The sequence below is a fragment of the Phocoena sinus genome, chromosome 15 (genome assembly GCF_008692025.1).
Source record: "Phocoena sinus isolate mPhoSin1 chromosome 15, mPhoSin1.pri, whole genome shotgun sequence".
In the NCBI taxonomy this organism is placed as follows: domain Eukaryota; kingdom Metazoa; phylum Chordata; class Mammalia; order Artiodactyla; family Phocoenidae; genus Phocoena; species Phocoena sinus.
Genome location: NC_045777.1, coordinates 40,158,604 through 40,175,920, shown reverse-complemented (window position 1 = coordinate 40,175,920; position 17,317 = coordinate 40,158,604). Strand labels below are relative to the sequence as shown.

At 36.6% G+C, this 17,317-nt stretch overlaps 1 protein-coding gene across 1 annotated transcript in view; it reads left to right on the top strand.

Moving 5' to 3' along the window:
* The window catches only part of ESF1 (ESF1 nucleolar pre-rRNA processing protein homolog), a 58,059-nt gene that overhangs the window by 27,802 nt on the left and 12,940 nt on the right, over positions 1–17,317 (top strand). Inside the window, 1 exon segment of the mRNA XM_032605579.1 lies at positions 15,759–15,880. Within this exon segment, the coding sequence (XP_032461470.1) occupies positions 15,759–15,880 (122 nt within the window).

Genomic DNA, 17,317 nt, shown 5'->3' with positions numbered 1-17,317 from the left:
AATAATAGTCAGTGAACTGTGAGGCACAGGGTGTTGGAACAGTCATCTGTGTGGACATTGGAATCACCAAGAATTATGACAGGGCTAGAATTGGAGAGAGTGGCAGTGAGCCAAAGCTTAGCTGTTCAAGAAGTGAGGGGTGTGACTATAGTCATTAGATCTCTGCAGTAACGGGGGAGTAGGTGGTGTAGTCTGATAACATGTTACTAAAAGTTGGGGACTTTAGGAGGAAGACCAGCCAGTGGACTGGAGTTGGCAGCGAGTAGCAAGATGGACAGACTGTGGGAGAAAAAAATTCACCACCTAGAAGAGGTGCAGGAGAAACAGTGTCCTCAGAGAAGAACCAGGTTTCAATGAGACTCACATTAGCAAGGGAATGAATAAAGAGGATTTTGTTAATAACTATTAGTGACTGATTATGATGGACTAAGGTGTAGAAATGTTCTTTTGGGGGAAGGGTGGGAATGGGAATATTCAGCATATTTTTAGGAGAAGGGATGATTTGGAAGTTGTGGACTTCTTGTGGTGACAGAATTAAATAGAGATAAAGGATATAATGAGATGAATACTGACCTCTTAAAACTGTACTAGTGGTGAGACTGTCAGTGTCTGGGCAGATCTTGTCGGAAACACCCAGAGCTGTGGGATTCTTAGTCTTTTGAAGGAGACATGGAAGGCAGAGAAGAAGGAAGGACTCCTTGCTGTCTCACCTTGCAAGAGGAGTCTTTCTTGACTCCCACGCACGGAGGCGAGAGGTGGGGTCGCAGCTCCTCCTCCCTCTACTTACTCTTTCCTCCACGCTTCACAGCTGTAGTTCTGTTTTCTTCTGGTATCTGACCTTTATCCTTTGTACTTCCTTTTTCCCCATCTTTATTCCATCTCCGTTTCTTTATTCAGTGACCCAATGGGAAGCTTAAACACAGAGACATTAATGACCTGTATCTGTGGCTATTGTGTTATTCATTCTTTATTTAGAAATAAAATGTTTTGAATCAGTTGGGCATTCATTTTGCTAGGCAGCCCGGTTTCAAACATGTTAATTTTCAGACATCTCAAAACCTGTTCACTATTTAATTTTGGCTATATCTCTTATTTCCATTTATTGCCAGTGTATCCATTATTTGAAATATAGTCGCAAAACTGTTTTTTGGTCAGAACTTTTAAAATAACCAGATGTTTAAAATTTTGAGTTCAGTGTAGAGGAGAGCATTAAATGAAAAACTAAAATAAGCTAAAAAGAATTTGCAGTTTGCTTCATGTTTTGGTGATGGGGAGGAAACCAGTTTGCAGTGCACTATCATAACTTGTACACAGCTAATACACAGCTTGAATTTTAAAACTTAGGTGTCCATTCCTTCCTTAAATCTTCCAGTTAACAGGTTGACTATAAGGGCCTTGTACGGTAATAAGCTGAAACTTTTACTGTGCCGCCCCCCAAAAAAGAAAAATTAAATCATTTGTGGAATGTGTAATAAAAATGAGAAGCAACTAGGGTTATCTAAAAACAGTGGTAGCTAGCACATTTTCTCCATAGAGTTGCCAGTAAGTTTCTCAGAAGTTACTGGATTATTTTAACAATAATTTTCTCTGTTAGTATTAAGATTTAATTTTTTTAAGTTTTCCAAGAAGCTTTAAAAAAATAGATCTAAAGCAAAACTGAAGATATTTTTATAATAGTAGTAGTTTCAGAAAGTGCTAAAAATTCCCATACCTTTTGAAGTTTTAGGTTAATTGGTCTGCTGTTTTAGGATCCCAATTAAATACGTAAATCAATAAGTGCTTCTGGCTGCCAGCATCTAGGCTGATTCTCTTAATGTGGTCCTTTCCCTCTCTGCCTGTGTGTCATGTCAGTTGTACTGTTTGCATCTGTAGCTACTATTTCCAGACAGTAGTACTTTTTTTGACTTTGCGTTAGATTTACAATCTGCCCAAAATCGGTTCAAGACCAGAGAGTGTGTTTCATGTATTGTTTTCCCGCAGCCCACAGCTATGGTGATTTGTTTGAAGTTGTGAATTCTTTGGTCTTTAAAGCAGAGCTTTTGCCTATTCTATTCGAGCTTGTCCCACGTCATCATTCTATATACTGACTGCCTGGCTAGCACAGTCATTTTTCACACATATGTTCCATGTGTTATTTTGACAGAATTCACTCAGACTACTTTCAGCAGTTTCATTATTGCTGTTCTTTTTTTTCTAAGATTGAAAAGTCATATAACCTTATACTACTTTAACACATTTGGTTTTTTCCCCAATTTTTTTGTGATAAAATGTACATAACATAAACTTTACCATCTTAACTATGTTCAAGTGTGTAGTGCAGTGGTATTAAGAACATTCATACTGTTGTACAGCCATCACAACCATCCATCTCCATATGCATTTTCATCTTTATAAAACTGAATCTCTATATCCATTAAACAAGTCTTCATTGCCCCTCCCCCAGCCCCTGGCAACCACCATTCTACTTTCTGTCTCTCTGATTTTGGCTACTCTAAGTATCTCATATAAATGGAATCATACATACAGTATTTGTCTTTTTGTCACTGACTTATTTCAGTTAGCAGAATGTCCTCAAGGTTCATCTGTGTTGTAGTATCCTTCTTAAGGCTGAGTGATATTCCATGGTATGTATGTGTGTATATATATGTATATATGCCGCATTTTGCTTATCCAATTCATCCATTGATGGACACTTGAGTTGCTTCCATGTTTTAGCTATTGCACATTCATTTTTATCCATTATCTTCTACAGGCACATGTAGTTGATTATACTCCCATTTTGCATTCACCTTTTTTGTTTCATTTCTCATACTTATTTTTACATGTTTCTAAATAATCTTTTAATCATAATGCCTGCATCACATTCCATTGTGTATCTAATTTATGTTTTAGGCTCTTTCTAATGTTTTGCTATTATGGAGGACATAATAACCTTATATTGAATTTTCTTAGGGATAAATTCCTATGGGTAGAACATCTTCATGCCTCTTATTTATCTTGAAACAGTTCTGTTAATTCATGGTGCTAATAACTAAGGAGCTTCTTACTTTTTAATTGATGAAGGCTCCTCAGAAATGCTGATAAAATACACAAAATCAAATCTAGTTTCTACAGTTGGCTCAAGGTTTGAAGCCACATAAAGGAAAAGGCATAAGTACTTTCTATAGATCTTTGGTTTGATATAAAACTTAATCCCACTTTGGGACCATATGCCATGTTCCTGCGCTCTGAAAGATTTGCCAGCCTTTCTTAGTGCCCTTTTGGTTAGACCATTGTAGACAACTGCTCACTGACTATAATGCAATGATAATTTAAAACTTTGAGGTCCAAGGTAAAGCTGGTAAAAATATTGTGGATTGAACTGGTAGCTAAGCAGGTTGAATCTGCAGGTATCGTGTGGGAGGGGCTCTGTATTATTTTCAATACACAGTGACACTGTTTGCCTGATGTAATCTACTAGGGGAAGAGAGTGTACAAGTACTTTCCCCACTCTCATGATAATCTTCATTGAGGGTGGGGGATAGTTCTCATCAAATGAGCTATCAAGAGATAGCCTTAGCTCAATCTACTCATTCAGTGACGTGGAGAACTTTTATCTGTAAAATTATTTGGCATAAACTTGAAAATCTGATCCTATGTATGTCAAAAGATGAGTGCCAATAATTTGACTTGGGCGGGTTCCCTTGTTTGGAATGATACGCATCAGTGGTAAATTGAAGCATGCATTTTGAAGGCATAAGAATTGGCTTGCATAAATTAGGGATATCTGTCTGCCTTGGACTTCACCAAGCTTTTCCTAAGCATTGTCACCTTAGATTGTCATAAATTATATTTCATGTTAGGTTTCCGTTGCTGCTTCTTTCTGTGGAAACATAGATTTAAAAATATTTTTTAAGTAATTTATTTGGATTCATAATTTCGAACCAGAAGCAGACTTCTCAGGGTATGGGAACAGTTTGGTCCACAGCCAGGATCACACGTGTGACAATGTCTAAGAAGCCTGTCTTCTGATTAATAAGCTGCTCTGAAGGTCTTAAAAAAAAAAAAAAAAAAGCCAACAGAAGGCTTTGCGTATTTGCTGTTGAACACTGCAGGCTTCTAGGCATACGTGTTGTTAGTTGGTATTCCAAGATTCTGATATCTTTTTGGACCCAAAGAATGCTTGACCCATCATGGATTACTTTAGTAGATTTCTGTCAACAGAGAATCCCTAAGAATAGAAACAGTGCTAGCTTATAAAACAAGCCATGGATATATTGAAGTCCTAATTTTCAGTGTTACTTTCATTCTCTATTAATTCTTATTCTGTAACTTTTCAGTGTTGCAGTGGAGGACACTGCCAATGAAATAAACTCTGAGTTAATTACAAATACTAGAAAAGGAGTAAATCTTAAATGGTACTCTACTTCAGAGATCCCCAACTAGCATACCACCTGTGGATTACAGATTTCCCCAGGTATTGATCCCTTTAGCCTTTAGACCAACTAGAGCCCCCAGCTTTGTTTCCTTCTCTGGTAGCCTCCTCCATTTACTCCAGTGTGCTGTGCAAGCATTATTTTTTATATCTGTCAAAATAGGAAAAACGTTGGGAAGACACTGCTTTCCTAATAGTTATTTGGGAAGTCTTTTTAGCAGTAGTCAGAATTACAGTTTACTTATATAAACTCAGCCCAGTATATGTGGAAGAAAATACTTAGATTGCAGCAAGAAAAATCTAGCTTAAGAGGTCGTTAAATATTGAAATGCTAGGGAGGTTGAAGTGCTTTTCATTTCTTTTCATTTTTATTAAAGAAAGATTTTTTTTGTTTAATTAATTTAGAAATGACATTTCGGTTGTACTGCAGCCTCAAAATGCCCTTATGTTAATAGCTTCTGTAGTCAGAACCTCTTCCAGGGAGGAAAACAATTAGACACCCCTAAGTCTCAAGCCATCAATTTACAGGTGGATTTTCCAAAAACAGTGTGTAGATCGGGACTGTCTTACAATGAAGTTTGGGATAGCATTAGTAGTTTACTGTGATCATGGAAAGAGCATAGAGGGCTTGTGTCAGAAAATCTGAGTTTAGGTACCTACTGTTCTGATGGGGATTAAATGACTAAAGGCAGTGAAACCTAGTTTAGCACACAGTTGTCAAAGACTGAACATTTACTACCCTTTTTTTTTTAAACAACTTTATTGTGGGAAAGTAGAGCCTAGATACAAAGTAAACTCTATGTATGTATACAGTTTAAAAGGAAAAGAATAAAATGAACACCTGTGCACCCAGCTTAAGAAAGAACATTACCAACATATGCAGTCGCCTGTGAGACTCCTCTCTTACACCCTCTTCCTTTCTCTATCAGAAGAAACTATGAAACTGCATTCCATATTAATCATCCCCCTTTTCTATACAATAGTTTTACCACCTATGCATGTATCCCTAAACAGCCTATATTTAGTTTTGTTAATTTTGAAGTTTATAAACGCGTCCTCTGTGTATTCTTCTGTCAGTTTCTTTTTGCTGTTAACGTTCTGTTTTTCAGAGTTATTCATAATCCATATGTGAAGACATGGTCCGTTAATTTTCACTGTTACATAGAATTCCATTATAGATATATCATAGTATATTTGTTCTATTGCCGGTTATTGTGGTGTTTTGCTATTATAAACAATGTCTTTGTGAATATTCTTGGACTTGTCACCTAGGTATATATTGAATTTCTTGGATATGTGTAGAATTTCTTGGTTGTAGAACATGCTCATGATTACCTTAACTAGGTCATGCCAAAATGTTTTCCCAGGTGCTTGTACCATTTTACTCTAACCAGTAGTGTGAGTTCCCATAGCTCTTTATCCTCACCATTAATTTATATTGTCGGGTGATTTTTTGCCAATTGAGTATGTAAGTAATGGTATCTCATTATGGTTTCAATTTGTGTATTACTCTCAAATATTTGTTGAGTTCCTGCTCTGTGTGCCAGACTCTTCTCTGATAGCACTGAACAAAACAGACAAAGATCCAGGCCTTTGTGGGGTCTTACATTTTAGTGTGTATACATGGGGGAGAGGGGATGAAGGGAAATTGGTAAACAAATAAATAGGTAAAATAATCAGATGTTGATTAAGGGCTATAGAAACAAAAGGATAAAACCTGGATGGGTAACAGGAAGTTCATGGGTAGGAGTGGGTAGCCATTTAAAAAGGACAGTAAGGGAAGGCTTCATTGAGAAAATGACATTTGTACAAAGAGCTAATGGGAAAGACATTGCACCCTGTGTGTTATCCTGGGAAAGAACATTTCAGGCAGAGGAAGCAATAAATGCAAAAAGCCCTGAGGGGAAAGCATTTCTGATTTGTTCAGGAATAATGAGGCAGAATGAGCCAGGGAGTGGACAGTAATAGAAGGTGAGGGCAGAGAGGTGCCCAAGTCACAAAAAGGGTTTTGTAGACCTCTGGATGGACTTTAACTTTTACTTGAAATGCAGTGGGAAATGGAAGTGATATGACCTAACTTACGTTTTTAAAGGATTGCTCAGGCATTTGCCTAATTACTAATGAAAAGAATATTTTTTTTCCTGCTTTCTTATCTGTGAAATACCTGTTCGTGTCTTTTGACCATTTTTTATGTAGTGTTCTTTGTCTGTGTTTTAGTGATTCATAGGAGTTCTTCCTCTGTTTGGAGTTCTTCCTATATTTTGGCTTGTCTTTTATCAGCCATATATTTTGCACATAGCTTTTCCTAGTTTGTGACTTTCCTTTTACTCTCTTCAGAGTGTCTTTTTGAAGAACAAAAATGGTATAGTCAAGTTTTATTAAACTTGTCCTTTTATTCTTACGTACCTCTAGTTCACATAAGTGTATTCATTATAATCTCTGGATTAAGACACTCTTTCATCATTGGTCCAACATGACCTTCTTTTATTTATTTATTTTTAGTAAAAAGTAAACCCACTATAAAAGCTAGAGTTGTGCAACAACTTAAATTTATCCATCTGATCTCTCCTGCCTTCCCCATAACTAAGAATGACCATCATCCAGATTTCAGTATTTCACTCCTTTGCTTTCCGTTGTATATATTTTCATCTAATTTATAAGTATTTCTGAAAAGTCTGGATGCACAAAAAGGAATGAAGTACTGATACATGCTATAAAGTGGATGAACCTTGAAAATATTATGCTAAGTGAAAGAAGCCAATCACAAAATGCCACATATTTTATATGAAATATGCAGAACACACAATAGAGACAAGAAATGGATTAGTGGTTGGAGGGTGGGGGGGTGTCAGAGTGTCCTGCAGGGGAGAGAGATAGGGTTTCTTTTTGAGAAGAAGAAAATGTTCTAAAATTGACTCTGGTGATGGTTGCATATATCTGTGAATGTACTAAAAAACATTGAATTTTATTCTTTAAATGGGTGAATTGTATGGTATATGAACTATATCTCATTAAAGCTCTTAACTTTGTTAACATTGATGGGAGATGGGTTTGTATCATTTGGGACTGATTTTTGACTTTTAAGTCCTTGATTCATCAGGAGTTGATTTTTATTTTTTTTTGGTATGATATAAGGTAGAAATCCAATTTCAACTTCTTCTACATGGCAGATGTTTTTTAGCCTCTTCCATTTATTGAATAATCTTTCCTTTCTCCCAGTAATCAGACATGTCACCTCTGTCAGGTACCAATATTTCAAAACTCTGTGGATCTATTGGTTGGTTCTCTGTTTTATTGGTCAGTAAGTTACTCTGCCTAACCCTGGACCTGTAACACACTTCCTAGAACTGGATAAAGAGCACTAATGACCCACACACCCACCCCCTCCCTTAGGCCAGTTGGTGTGAGCGCTCTGTGAAGAAACCAAACGCTGCTGCCACCACCACCAGCAGCACCAACAAACACTTGAAACTGCCACCTTGTGCAGTATCTTCAGGGGAGAGCCAGGCTTCAGTTAGAGTAAGAAGATGAAGAAAATGTTGAGATAAAATAATTGAGTTTTTACTGATGATGTACTGTGAATTCCAGGGAATTTAGTGGTAGAGAATTGAAGGGGGTGGGAGATAGTGACAGAGAGAGTAGATGTATAGTTAACTTCTGAGGATTAGAACATGGAAGATTAGGGGGGAACCTGATGATTAGGAGCTTTTGGTGGTGACTAAGATGAATAAGGGATAAAAGTCACAGAGAGATTATTCCTGCTGGGTTCAAGATTTTGGTGGTAGGCTGAATGTTGAGGATTAGGGAGGGAAGGGTATCTGCTGTTGCCATGGATGCACCGAGCTGGTCACCTCTTGATCCTTTTCTGGGGAGGGGCAAATTTACTGTGAACTCAGGGCTTCCCCTTGAGCCCTATTGATATGAGTTTACAGGTAAGGAAGCCTGTGTAACTAAAGAATACACTTCCTTAATTCCAGGGCCCAGGGGCCCATTTCTGAACCCTGTCAGGAAAGGGTTGGCCTTATTCCACAGTGCTGTCTTTTATCCCTGGCTTTTAAAATACTTCAGTGTTATAGAGTTTCACTATGATATATGTAGGTAATTTTTTGCTTGGTACCTTTATTCTTGCTTAGAATTAATTGGATACCCAGAATCCTGAAGATTAGTAACTTTCCATTCATTTTAAAATTCTGAGAACTTCTCATCCATTTTCTCTTAAAATATTACCTTTTCCTCATCTCTATTTTCTCCTTCTGGGAATCCCATTTGATATGTGTGGTACCTTCTCATTCTGTATCTAACTCATAGTTTCCATACCTTTGAATCTGTGCAGTATGCTGGGTAATTTCTTCAGTTCTGTCTTTAAGTTCATTAATCTTTTCTTTACCTCTGCTGTGTAACTTGGTTGACTTTATAATTTCAGTTATGTTTTTCATTTCTGGAACGTTTTTTTCTTCCCCAAATCTGTCTCATACCTTTGATAATCTTTTAATTTCTTTTGTTTTTTTAAATGTGCTGATTTTATATTCTGTTTCTGCTAATTCCAAAATCTATAGTCCTTATAGGTCTGACTTATTTGGTTTCAGCTTACTCTGGTTCATATTGAATTTTGATTGTGATCTAATTGTTCTTGGATCTTTCTTTACCTATGGGAATTCTCAGAGGCCTGAGTCAAAAAAATACTTCTTTTAGAGAGTACTTGTGAGGTACCTAAGGGCACTTCCAATCCTGGACCTATTGAAACCAAATTTTTGGATTAGGGTGTTTGGGGCCACACAAATAGTGTGAATTCTAGCCACAAACCCATGGATTTGTGGACTTGTGGTTATAAATTCTCTGGGGGGAAAATGTGTTTTTACTTCCCTTGTTCTGCCCATGGCCAAAGCCCAAACAGGCATGTATCCCTTCTAAATTGTTGGAGGAGGAGCAGCATCTACTAAAGGATCCTGGCTTCATGGTAGTGGTCTCTGGGACCTGCCATCATGATCGGGCTCCAAACTTTGCCTCCTGCCTCCTGCCTCCTTGGCTAACAGCCCATTAAAACCCAAGATCCATGCTAGACCAGAGCAGATTAGTGCATGTCCCCAACGAAAATTCCCTACTTCAGAGCTAGTATAACATTTCTGTTTGAGCTTTCTTATTTTGACTAAATTCCAAAAAATTGCCTTCATTTCCTTACGTCTTACCCATTCATTAAAGTTTTCATTTTTCTGCCTTGTCTATAAACATTATGTATAAAAAATAACAATAGAACAAGTTGTTCTTCAGTCTTCTTTGCCACAAATTAAAGAGCAGAATAGTTTCATCAGACTTGGCCAGAATTTTACTTTGGTATTAAGGACAGCTTGCTATTACATACATTGTGATCACAAACTACTTGAAAGGCAAAGAAAACATACAAATAAAGTACAGACAAATACAGGAAACAATAACTCCCTAATGAAGCCCAAATGTCTTGTATTTGAAGTCAGCTTTTTAAGAACATTTGATTCTAAGAAGCAGGGACAGGTTGATTCACAGTAAGATGAATATACTTGCAAATGGAAGACATCATTCTACAGGAGAGTAAAAGGAGATTCAGAAGAGGTTAGAGAATGATAAGCTCAAATTCAAGGCGAATACAAAACAGTTGCTACCCACTGAAACAGCTTTTAGACAAAGAACAACAACAAAAAGCATTAACATTTCTTCATTTAGTACATACTTTGAGAGTGTCTCCTGTGGATACCTCATTGACTGTTTTAGGAGAAAGAGAATTAAATGCTATATGAGAAGCCATTCCCAGTCTAAGTAGCTTACCTATACTACCCTTTTATCCTTATTATATTTATTATAGCTGTCTGTATTGTTTCCATATAGTAGATATAACAGTATTCTAACAATATTAAGTGCATACAAGGAGCATTTGTTGGCTCTGAATTTTGCTATTTACTATTATTCCCAAGGCTAGTTGTTATTTTACTTTTTAATTTCATGAACTGTTGCTCCCTGTCTGTAAGGTTGGGAACAAACTTGACTCATGTATCCTTTCAGTTGCACTTCCATTCATTCAGCAGACATTTATTCAGCATGTACTGTGTACTTGGCCCTCCACTAGCCATAGGGTTACCTTTGTGGAGGGAAAAAAAGCAAGCTGTGGCCTCTACTGTCATGGAGTCTGCAACCTAGTAAGGGTGATAACCATTAATAATAGTTAAAAAAAATAATCACACAAACATAAAATTGCAGCTGTGATAAATAGTGCAGAATAAAAGAACATGGTACTGTAAGAGTTTAGGAGAGAGGGATTTACAGAAGTTCGAATTATGAACCAAAGTCTGAAAAATGTTCTAAACAAATCTTGAACCAAGTTCGAAACACTTAAAATCTTCATCTTTCTCATTACAAAGATTGATAGTTTTGCTATCTGATATGCTTTAAGGATAAGTAAATGTCTCCTTCCCTCTCCCCACACCATTGGGGAAAACTGACTAGTTTGAAAGGGTGCCTTTTATGTCAGTGTTCCTCAGGGCATGGTTACACACAGAGTGAATTCCAAGTTGGGAGTTCAGTTGGCGATGGTAGTTAGTTACATTTTAAAGGGTACTTTTGGGATTGAGTGTTAACATGGTCTCATTTAAATATACAACATACATAAATAAAGACTGAGCCATAAGTGTTCGTAAGTATTCTCAGTGGATCCTAAGTTCTCACATAAAGTGTTCGTAAGTATTCTCAATGGATCCTAAGTTCTCACATACATAAAAAAGTGCCAGTTTCAGCCTATTCAGAAATCTTAAAACATGTATTTTGTTTTTATAAACAAAACCAGCCATAGTACCTAGTTGAGTTATTTTAAGTTATTCATGTCCTGTCCCTTGAAGACTTTTCAAAATTTCGAATGAGCAAGTTCAGAAGAAATGTATATTCTTACTTTAGTGGATTTTGAAAGGATATTTAAAAGAATTTCTGTGTGTATGCAAACTGCCAAAATAAGTCTGAATGAATTGCGCTTAAGTTGTTATTGTTATAATTCAGTCATCTGTGCTCATGGTTGGTTTTAAAAGAATTTTTCACCCCTTATTTGTAGGGTTATTGATGTTATTTTTAACTAATTCGGCAGTCCTTGCCTATATGCTTAAATTTTTAAAAAACAAACGCGCAAAACTAGACATTTGTAATGAAGTTGTTTTACAGTCACGTAGTGGCTGCTCTCAAATGAAGCTAAAAGTGTCTGAAGAATGTTCTTGTGCATATGCCAGGAAGCTTCTGGAATGGGCATATTTTTAAGAATTTAGAACATAAACAGCTGTGATCCGTGGCAGGAGATTTAAATGACCTCATGATGACAGCAAGAACAAAGCATTTTTAAGTTATCATGGTGGTGTGTTAATTCATTGCAATGTGTTTGTCATTCTACTATTTTGGTGTATTAAGTGAGAGCCAGGCAAAAAATTACAGACTGTATTTAACTGAAGATACTATTTCTTTATTGTTGTAAACAAACTAAATACCAGAAAAATATTTCCCAAGAAGGATATTTCATGAATTATTTAGAGCCATAGGTCCTAAAAAAAAAAAAAAAAAAAAATGCATGAACCACTTTGGGATAAAGGCCATTTATTTAGATCCTAAAGTTTTGATTCATTTTCTGTTGGAGAGACTATGTTCCAAACATGAAAGATCAAACAGTTGGCTTGAAATAAGAATTCCTCCTTCAAGACAGATCAATTAAGTGCTTATTAAGTACTTACTATGTGTCTGGCACTATGCTAAATATTATGCAATACAAAAGAAGGTGACTTCAGCTGCCTTTGTTCTAGTTGGAAAAAAAGGCATACTCAGTTGAAACTTCTAAACTAAAAAAAGACATTATTATAATCAAGTACCAAACAAAAATAATACATAATTTATGTGATACAAATAATGAAATAGCCCTTCTCTTCAGAAATGACTTCTAATGCTTAAAGAACAAGAAAGGGAGAATTGTTTCCAATCACCTGTCCTGAAACAGATCTATATCACCTTTTGGTTCCCTCAGAAACAACCTGTGGTATCTTGAACTAATGGTGACTGAAGTTTGACTCAGTATCTTTTTCCTACTGTAACTGAGCATGACCCTATGGGGCCTTCCTAAGACAGACCCCTCCCCCATGTCCTCTGCTTTAGCTCCTCTCTGAAGTACGCAGATAACAGTATATAATGCACATTTCCTGAGTTGTTTTATAGATGTTAAAACCCCCACCAAATGGAAGAAATTAACTATTTGATGACCATGAGCACATAGCCCCCAGACCTACTGGTGCCTAAGGATTGATAATGTTAATGCCTATGACAGTACCCCATTACCTCACCATCAACCAATCAGAGAATTGTACACGAGCTGATCACATACCCTGGGATTCCTCTCGCTCACCTTGCCTTTAAAAATGCTTTGCTGAAACCCATTGGGGAGTTCAAGCTTTTTGAGCATTAGCTACCCTGGACTCCTTGTTTGGCGCCTGCAATAAATGCTGCACCTTCCTTCACAAAAAAATGAGGGAAGGGAAGGGAAGGGGAGGGGAGGAAAAAGGGAAGGAAAGAAATGACTTCTAATCATTGTCTAGGACAGTGGTTCTCAACTAGGGGTGATTTTGCTCCGTAGAGGACATTTGGCAATTCTGGAGAGATTTTTTTATTTTCATAACTGGGGGCTACTGGCAGCTAGTGTGGATAGGCCAGATATATTGCTTAACATTCTGTAATGCACAGTCCTTCACAACAAAGAATTATCTGGTCCAAAATGACAGTTGTACTGAAATGAGAAACCCTGGTGTAGAACCTACAAATGTAAGTGATAAGTTTTGAAATAGTGGGAAATGGACTCCCGTCTTCTCCTAGACCTCTGTTGCCCTGGTAATGCTGTTTGCCTGAGGCCATTTGGATCCTTACATAGAAATGAGCATTGAGGATTTATAAACTTTTGAACATTGTATGCAAGTTTTTCCAGTACAGTGTTTGAGAGAGAGATTATTACTTTTTAAATTATTTATTTATTTATTTGGCTGCACTGGGTCTTAGTTGCAGCATGCGGGATCTAGTTCCCTGACCAGGGATCAAACCCTGGCCCCCTGCACTGGGAGCGTGGGATCTTAACCACTGGACCACCAGGGAAGTCCCAGAGATTCCATAGTTTTTATCAAATTCTAAAGGTATCCATATTCCCCAAAAATGTCAAGACCCAGTCACATGTGGAGTAGTTCATAGAGATTGAGACACATTAAACCAATGTTCTAGTCACCTAAAAGAAACAGTAACACCTTTCTTAGCATCATGCCGAGATAGAAGTAGAGTTTAAGTTTCAAGGATTAAAATTAACCAGAGAATACATTTTGGCAGGGGGAAAAAACACTCTAAATATATTACTTAATTTAGTATTTTGGAGTAATAAAATCTTTCTTAATGTATGAGGAAATTAGAATACCTTAAGGATTATTATTTAAACATCATATTTAATAACACAATACTGTGCATTTAGAATTTGAGACTGGACTGTGTGCTGACCACAGGCATAATATATAAATTGTTTTATTTTGCTGTTCGAACTCAACTTGTTTTGTCAGGATTTGCTTCTTTCTCCCAAATGAGGATCCAAGTTTACATTTCCTAAGGTGCTATGTATCTGTTGATTCAGTCAGAGATCTGGATATGTTTTATACAGTTCACATTTCTCCTGAAAACTGTTCAGTAAAGTGATTGTGTTTTTCTTATAAGAAACGTTTTTGAGTTGAGAGTTGTGTTTCTGATTTGGCATCCCGTAAATCAGAGAGTATCCCATAAATCAGGCATACCAGCAGTATGTCATGAAAACAAATCTACATAACCTTGAGTATGCATATACCTTAATACTTTTCTAACTTACAGAAATTTAGAGATTAAGTCTTGGCTTAAGAGCCAAAGAGGGGACCTTATAGATCATCTGTTCCAGCTGTTTCTGCTATTCTTTGGGGCTCAGGACCCAAAGCACCACTTTTAGTTGTTTTGTGTATTTGGACTTCTACCAAATATTTTCTTTTAGGAGAAAAAAGGTGTATGCGGGAGGAGGGAGTTGCATGCTTCTGATCCAGACTAACCTCATTTTGCAGATAAGGAACCTGAGGCCCAAAACTTTAGATTTTATTCGTGGGCTATACGTTTCTTTATTTTATATCAAACCAGCATTTCACATGTATCTGGTAATAGTATAGAGGACAGTTAGGAGTTAAAATTGTAGCTGTATGGCTTCCTAGTTGTGTGTTCTTAGGCAAGTTGCTGGCTCTTCCCTTACCTCTTTGGAACAGTGTCTCAGTATACTCATCAGGGGAAAGGGGAATTATTATATCCTTAGGATGGTTTTCACTTTCTTAGAATTTAGAATGTATCTGGAAAGATAATCTGGGTTGACCTTGTCTCTAGATTCATTCCATTAATTTTTTAATGGATTTTGTGTCCTCTAAATGTTAAAACTCCCTCTCCCCAAACCCAACCATGACCTCCCCAAAACACTACAAAGTAAAACAAACATCTGTATTATCAAAGGGTATAACACAGTGGTCACGTTTCCTTTACTTTGACAGTAATGAGGTCTTCATGAACTGATAGATCAGCCTTGGGGCCTCTTCTTTCTTCTCACCCCACTCTAGTTATTTCATAAGCCACCTAGACACATGAATCAGGAACTGCAGAATATAATGAACAAGGACCTTGAGAGATAACTACAAGATCGAATAACATCATTGAAAGAACTTAAACATACAGGGTGGAATCTGAACTTGATACTCCTTTTGATCTTAAAGATGTGGATTCACAGAGTGAGTTCTTAGAGGAGAAATTACAGGAATTCTTTCTTCCTGGGGCATTTCAACAGGGATTGCCTTACTAATCAATTTTTGTTAGTCACTTGTAGTTTCCAGGGAATACAGTCTTTTACTTGGGCAAAGAAGCAAGTAGAAATAATTATGTTAAAGACCACTTACCTTTTGTTACCCAAGATTAATTAGTAGTCATATCCTGAGAAGATTTTGTTCCAGAATTTTTCTTAGTGTCTCAAGCAATTCAATTAAGTACAGAGAAATGAATTTTGAGCTTAAATAAAGGAGTTTTCTTTAGTAGCTTGACCATATATTTATTTGCTGAGTTGGTTTGTTCATTTCAGTTTGGTTAGGTTTATTGTCATTTGTTGTTGGGAAATAGCTTTGATATAGATTGATACTACATTACTCTGTGACATTGTAGTGTTGCATTTTATCTTGTTACTCTAGTAAATGCATGTAAATTACCTTTTTTGGTAAATTACATTTTTCAGTGAATGAAGCTTTTAAACTAACCTATCTGTGTTTTCTCTTAGGCCTTAAAGAAAGTGCAGAAGAGATGGTCAAAAACAAATTGGAAGGAAAGGATAAACTGACCCCATGGGAACAATTTTTAGAGAAGAAGAAAGAGAAAAAAAGACTGAAAAAGAAACAAAAGGTATCAGTGATAATCATGACTGAATAATTCCGAATAATTATTGAGCAACCACTAAGTATCAGAAGGTACCAGGTGCTTGGCATCTAGTATCTCATAATGTGACCACTCACTGCAGTGGGTGAAGTGTTTTCTGCAAGGCTACATAATGATACACGAAGCCTGTATCATTTAACCTAACTGCCTTGCTCTAATATTTTACATTTATGTGCTACCTAAATAACTGCATAGTTTAGTCGATTTCTAGATGTAAGACAGTTTGATTCTATTCTGTGTTTTTGAGGAAGAGAGGTACATACAGACATTTTTACTTGAGGATGTATACATAGAGAAATTTTCAACATGAATGAAATTTTTTCTTTGTATTTCCATTTCTCAAGCTGCGTTTTTCACTTTTCAGTATTATTTTATTGTATAGATATTTTAACATCATATTGTCATTAGATCCCTTTATCAGGGATATTTTCTCTGTGCTAATACGTTGTCTGTGAAAAATCTGATTTGACTCCTATCATTCAGGGATAACATCTTTCCAGAGTTAGAGTCCTTAGTAATAGCAGAGACCACTTAGGGTTTTTGCCAATAAGAATACTCTATCTTGTCAACGAAATGCAGCATTCTAGCAATGCATTTATTGTCTTAAGATGGTATCACTAATCACAGAATTTTACAACTTTTAGGAATCTTAAATGATTAGTTTTAGTCCAACCCTGACGTTTTATAGTTGTAGAAAATTAAGTGATTCGTCTGAGGATACACAGCTTATTAATGGCCAAGCTGAGACCAGAAACCAGATCTCTTGCTCCAGTGCTCTTGCTACTGTATTGTGTTGTTTCTCTCCGTATGATGTAAGCTTGTGCTTTTGGTACAAGAGCTGCAATATTGAAAGAGGGCTACAAAATTGAATGATGCAATGGAGTGAGTTTTGAACTCCTGTTATACTCAGTGTTTTTGGAAATGGATAGTAAAATGAGGAAATGAGGTAAGAGCCCTGCCCCCATTGATATGCTGCCTCTCTCAGGCAGTAAAATATCTTTTAAGTGGAATAATTCCACAAGTTATTAAGCCATCAGTTTATTGGAAGACTTACAAATGAGTCTTTATGGGGTCAATAAAGTAGTCATTCTTTTCTGAGATCTTTAGCAGCTATTGTCTTTGATTTTCATTTGGTGCTTTGAGATTATCTTCTGCTTTAACGCTTTCCCTTCATTGGGCTTAGACTGGACTCATTTTATCAATAATATTAAAAATACATCAGTTGAGTGCCCAGTTTGTTCTAGACTCAGCTCTATACTGGACTTGGTGATTCCAGCAGATCTCTTCCACCTGCCCAGGTTCTTCACATATAGAAGAGTTTCAAGACTTCAAGTTAAAAATACTTTTTCCCCTTTTCCTCTTCATGACTTCAATTTGATATTGAGAAATTATTACTAAAGAAAT